This window comes from Copidosoma floridanum, unplaced genomic scaffold (genome assembly GCF_036245765.1).
Source record: "Copidosoma floridanum isolate Cflo_tuat_1 unplaced genomic scaffold, Cflo_Japanese_pri ptg000006l, whole genome shotgun sequence".
NCBI classification, from domain to species: domain Eukaryota; kingdom Metazoa; phylum Arthropoda; class Insecta; order Hymenoptera; family Encyrtidae; genus Copidosoma; species Copidosoma floridanum.
In genome coordinates, this window is record NW_028321883.1 from 18,761,350 (window position 1) to 18,767,349 (window position 6,000).

At 38.9% G+C, this 6,000-nt stretch overlaps 1 protein-coding gene across 1 annotated transcript; it reads left to right on the top strand.

The window, feature by feature from the left end:
- Positions 1–2,633: 2,633 nt before the first annotated feature.
- On the top strand, positions 2,634–5,273 carry LOC106638989 (uncharacterized). The gene is made up of 6 exons (XM_089598327.1): positions 2,634–2,777; positions 3,348–3,497; positions 3,576–3,794; positions 3,874–4,081; positions 4,164–4,418; positions 4,498–5,273. The coding sequence occupies exons 1-6, from the start codon at positions 2,703–2,705 to the stop codon at positions 4,587–4,589; spliced, it is 999 nt and encodes a 332-aa protein (XP_089454453.1). The 5' UTR covers positions 2,634–2,702; the 3' UTR covers positions 4,590–5,273.
- The last annotated feature ends 727 nt before the right edge of the window (positions 5,274–6,000 follow it).

Genomic DNA, 6,000 nt, shown 5'->3' on the forward strand with positions numbered 1-6,000 from the left:
TATTAAATTATTTTTTTTCTACTAAGTATGCCTACTGTCTCTCGTCAATTCACAAGCCCCATGTAATCTTTTAGAGAAATCGTGTGTAAATACTAGTAGGTACTTGCCACAGTAGGCCAGGACTCATTTCCCGAGCTCTCGTACATTTAGTATTGCAAAATCATATAGGTAAGTACCAAGTATATAAACATTCGCAATGCAAAAAAACTCTCAGTCGACGCATGCGCCACACAAGGATCTGATCTGGATCTCCGATCCAAGTCATCTAAGCTAAAGTCGTTCGCTCTTGGTGTAAAATTAAATCCCAATACTTACTTACTATATTTAAATACAGCCGTGTAAAATAATAATTCGCGTGGGGTTTTTTTCTCTCTTAAAAATTTTTGAGTCAAATGTTGCTTATAGAAAATATAATCGACAACGTAATTATACTTATAGCTTGAAAAAAAAAGTTGCTAAGTGACTTCTTCTGTGCTTGCTACTGTTGCTGAGTTAGGTACTTATATGAGAATACATAGGTACACTCGTATTTGTGTGTAATGCGTTTGTCTACATGCTCTCAAAGTGCCTAACTGTGCCTTATAGTGCCCTACTCCTACTCTACTGCATCGAGATATCAACATCAACGGCCTTAGTTTAATGTGTAACAATTGTTGCAGATACCTAAGTTAAAAGTATCATGTATCAGGTAGTCGCACTCATCAGTTGAGTGTGAAGAGCTGCTGTAATGAAGATAAAGAAGAGGAGAGGGGAGTGTCTGCAATAAAGATATAGACGATCGTTGCTCCAAAAAAAAGCACTCAGTGCATTCGCATATACTTATGCAGTGCACACGTACAGTACTGCTTGAACGCTACCGCACGTATACTCAATGTAAACATCGGAGCTCAAGTGCTTAGTTTTAGCACACGTATAATTTAAATATCTTTTGAGATATAGTTTACATTTATCAAATGTTGTTACTGTTAATTTAATTGCATACGGTTCTGAAGGTGTTGAAGAGAGAGAGTTGGTAATATGAATGGGCAGGTGCATGAAGTGCGTGGAAAATTGAGACGTACCTGTGTTAACGCTCATGGTTTTTTATGATGTAAACGTAAGTGTAAATACTGAATAAGGTCGTGTTTCTGACAGGCCAACTGCTAAGTACATATATTATTATTATTATTATTATTATTATTATTATTAAGTGATGTGTCGTCGTGGATGAACGGGAGATAAGAGAGGAGGTTGTGTTTGATACAACATGCCGTGATGATGATGATGATGAAGGCGTTCTTTTTATTGCTCTTCATTGATATAGTTTATCCCGATTTTCTCTTTTTCTTCTCCTTACCTAATTTGGCAGTATACTTATATGCTTACCGATCGCTTTAGTCGAATTATTAGTGAAGCTTTTCGGTAAGAAAAATAAAACTAGCCTTACTGCGCTCCAGGGAGGGCTGCTTATTTTTTTTTCTCCTGCACTTACGACCACCTCGACCTACTGTCACTTGTGCCATTGTTACAGCAATAGTGTGCGTCACAATTTTATTTCTCCATGTCATTTGAGATTTTTTTCTAGCCCACTGATCGATCGTTTTCGGATTATCCCAGGGATAATTGGTAATATTTATTTTCCAAATTTCTTGGAACTTTATGTACGGCCAAGAGTGTGCGATCAATTTGGTTGTGATAATCTTTTTAATTTGTATCGATATTAATTAAAAACGAAAAGGGGAAAAAGAAGCGGAAGCAAGGCATTGATTAACAGTATTTTCGAAACGATTCATTTCTAGAAGTAGTTTTAAAACGTTTATCATTAACTTGTCATTCTCAAAGAAAGTGATTTCTATTGTCATCATTAGTTTATTGGATTGTTTACCTTTTCATTTCAACAAATGGTTTTTCAAAACATTTATTTTTTACTTAAGAATCAACATTTACGTGTAGGAATATGCACGACGATTTTTTACAAATTACACAGTTAATATTTTTACTCTCAGCAACATCGTCATATCAATAGTTATTGTAGTACAAGTAATAAATTATCCTTAAAAAGTTTTAACGCAAATCATACATCTTTTTTTACTAAATATTCTTTATTGAAAATTTCATTGGGTAAAATCCAGACGAATCCTCTCTTACTTTCTGCATAATTATGGGTCACTCCAACGTCATCGTCGTCCTCATCGTCGGGCACATTATTTAACACCTGATCGTCATATTTTTACGTTCTACAGGCATGTTGTTTCTGCAAAAAACTTCAAATAATTTATATCACGAGGAATCGTACGAGCGTTTTATAACTACTTGCAGAAAAAAATAATTTCGAAAATATTGTCAACTGATGCTTTTTTTTCTCCATTTTGCTCTAAATTAATACCGATTTAAATTAAAACGAATCTCCAAACTAGAGCATACTTAGTCTGGGTCGTACAATGAATTACACGAATTTTTGGAAATAAGTATATTAACAATCATTCCCGGGAAAACCCGAAAACGACTAACGGACTATGACTTAAAGTAAAAAAAATTTAATGACTCGAAAAAATAAAATTGTGACGCACATTGTATTGCAGTACACGATCGCGTTCGAGGAAAAAGGCCCGAAATCACGCTAGAGACCCAAGGAAGGAAAAAACGAGCGAAGAGGAAGAAAATCAAGAACAAATAAGATTGGATGAAAGAAGCAACGGGGAAGATAATAAAACGGCACGAGGATGCAGCAGGAGGGCACCCCCAAGTTCCTCAAGTTCCACCAGGGCAGCGTCAGAGGCGTCGCTTTTAGTCCTAGGGTAAAAAAAAACACCTTACACCTCATTGTAAAACTAAAAATTATACATTCGTACATTTCATATACAGACAACCATTTCACAGGATCAACGGATTATAAAAATAAAAACAGCCACTTGACGACCAACAATCATTCTAATTATACACTCAGTTGATTAATTTCTGTCTAGGTGGTTCCATCCATCCGTTTCATTTTTCTATTTTCGCTCCGCACGTGTGCAAATACCGTCTGTTTTTTTTTTCTTTTTTTTTTTTTTAATTAACACACGTGTGGATCAGACACTCCGAGCTCGTCTACTCGTTTCGCACACGTGCCTGCTTTTTTTATTGTTTGTCAAAACTCTACACGGTACACAATATGTGGCACGCAGCACATCCTCTTGTTTTTTGTTTGAGGAAACGCGCGTTTCTACGTTCTCGGGTGTCCCGATGAATTGTGCAACGACGTATCAATTTTTCATAAACGCGTAGTCCTCTTTGATTCTTGCATTTTTCAACGCTACGAATCCCAATCTCACAAATCTGTAGGAATTTATGGAAACCTCGAGAGTCACGTATGCTTTTTATTCCAGGACAGATATCTCTTTTGCTCCGGTGGGTACGACGGCAAGGTCAACCTCTACTCGGCCTCGCGAATGGAGTTGCTCATGTGTTATCAGGTGACGCCGATGACGCAGGCCAAGAACGTCAACGCCGTGCGCTTCACCTCCGACGGCTCCCGGGTAATTTATGCACCATCCGCGCATTTGTGCATTTGCTCGACCCGACGATCCTTAAGTCGAAATGTATCTCATGTGTAGGTACTAGCTGCCACGAACACCAGGCGTCTCGTGGTGGTGGACGTGGAACGAGGCGAGCAGCTCCTGGCGTACGACAATTGCGCCTACGGTGGCAGGGACAGGACGGGCTTGGCGACTGATCCCTCGGGGCCGAATCTTGCCTGTGCCGTAGCTGCCAACGGCAAGGGCCTCACCCTAGTCGACCTGCGAATGCCACTGCCCTTGGACTTTGTTTACGACGTGTGTATATACCTTTGGCTTTTAAGTTTCGAGCGACGGCCCGAGCGTGTGATGGTCAATTTTGGGTTTTTTTTTCCAGTTGCACACGTCGACGATTCGGGACATATGTTTCTTGCCGACCTCGTGGCCTTGGCAGAACTCGATACTGACGGGCGGTACCGATGGCACCTGCAAGATTTCCTCGCCCGACGGTCGAGTGCTCTACGCCTTTCAGACCGGCCACTCCGTCAACTCGGTCTGCATCACTCCCGAGCCGTACTGCCGCAGCGCCGAGGATGGGTTTTACAGTAAACACCTTTTGAGTTTTACTTACTTGTTGAACACGGAAGGTATACAATGGGTTTTAATCGGGAAAATTTGATTACCCAGGTCTGATCATGAGCGGCGGAGATTTGATTTCTGCTTACGTACCTGACTCCGGCATACAGGAGCTGCTGAAGGAGCACAAAAACTGTCCGGTCTGGAAGTTGCGCTACACCTCGAACGGCAGCACCTTGTACTCCGTGTGCGACGACGGCGTCCTGAGGAGGTATCGGCGATATTCGGATAGACACGAGTACCTCGGCGAGGTGTACCGGCACAAGAGCGACATACAAGACTTGGATATTTCCCCTTACGATGAATGTATCCTTTTCGAGTTGATGACAGTTTTTTTTTTCCCCCTATTGCAAGGTAGTTTTCTTAATGAAGAAAAAAAAACCAGATATTGTCACTGCCTCCAAAGATCGAAGCGTCGGCGTGCTGTTGCTTGGCCCACCGAATCACGGATACACCGAGTACACCGAGCTCACCTGATGGAAGGGTGTGATTGATTATTCCGTCCCCAATCGTTTTGCTCAACGCAAAGACAGCGGACAAAGTGTATTGCGCGCATACGTGTGTTATGTACTCACGTTTACGCGATAGTTCAGTCGGCACCTCTGTTATAAACGTGGTGGCGCACAACAAAGACGTTATTATATATATATACACACATTCTCACGAGAGAATAGTTATTTACATTTTGTACAAAGTTTAACGTATTGTTACTGTTATCATTTATAGAGAGATGTTTACGGGACGCGCAATGATGAGGAGATAAAAAGTACACAAAGCTAAAGAAAAATATACTAGAGCACGATGATGGTTGCCTATAAGAGTTGCGTGATGTTGATTTGTAACGTGATTCATAAGAAAAATGCATAACTTTTCTTATCAGTTCAAATGAAGATGTGTTATTAACAATGAACAAACTGTACATGAACAATTTTTTTTTCTTCATTGGTTTTTTTCGTTTGTTTTTCATCTTTTGAATTCGTTTTGTTCAGTAAAATTTCAAGTACATTCGTGGTTACTAGCTAAGATCACAATTTGAATGATTTTACCAAGTACTCGTACTTGATTGACATAATATATTGTTATACTGTATGAAAGTATTGTTTATATCAAAAAAGAAATTGGCAATATGTAATCACAGAAATAAAAACAACGTTTAGAATACACATGACTTTTTTATAATTTCATCCAAATGTTTTCTCACACAAAATTATCATCTCTAAATCATTAATTAATTGGTCCTTGGTTAACTCGACGACTTGAAAGGTATGCAACTATTTAAATGCACAAAATGTTTTTCTCACAAAGACTCGTCCATACCCCCCCAGTCGGTTACTTGCTCGGAACAACTTCAGGAAACGCAAATCTTATCGAAACAAAAGGTGAGCAGTGTTTTTTCGTATCGCTTGTTCCCACTCTGTCGTTCCTTCCTTCCTTTTTTTTTTTTTTTTTTTTTTTTTTTTTTTTTTTTTTTTTTTTTTATTCTACACGCACTTATAGGCTCAATAATAAAGTGGCTAGTGTTATCAGCACCCACTTTCAGTTGAGCTTCGGCGTACCTACTCGATGGGACTTTAACTATAGTTTGCGAGCTTGTTTAAAAATAATTCAGCGTTTTGGTTATTGATACTTTTTGGGTGTGGTTGTTTTTAATTTTTTTAACATACGTGATGATTATGTTGCCGCACACACTTGTTTATAAATTTACAAATATACCAATTTGATAGTTTAGTCCTTGGGTTATCACGAAGGGTAAGACTTTTGTTGTCATTTCGTATTTTATTATTTATTAAATATTTATTGTCGTGGAATGAACTAAGCTCATCAGAGTCGGTGGTTGTTAAGTGGGACATTTTTTGATTTTTTGCATAAAAACGAAAAAATGTCAGAT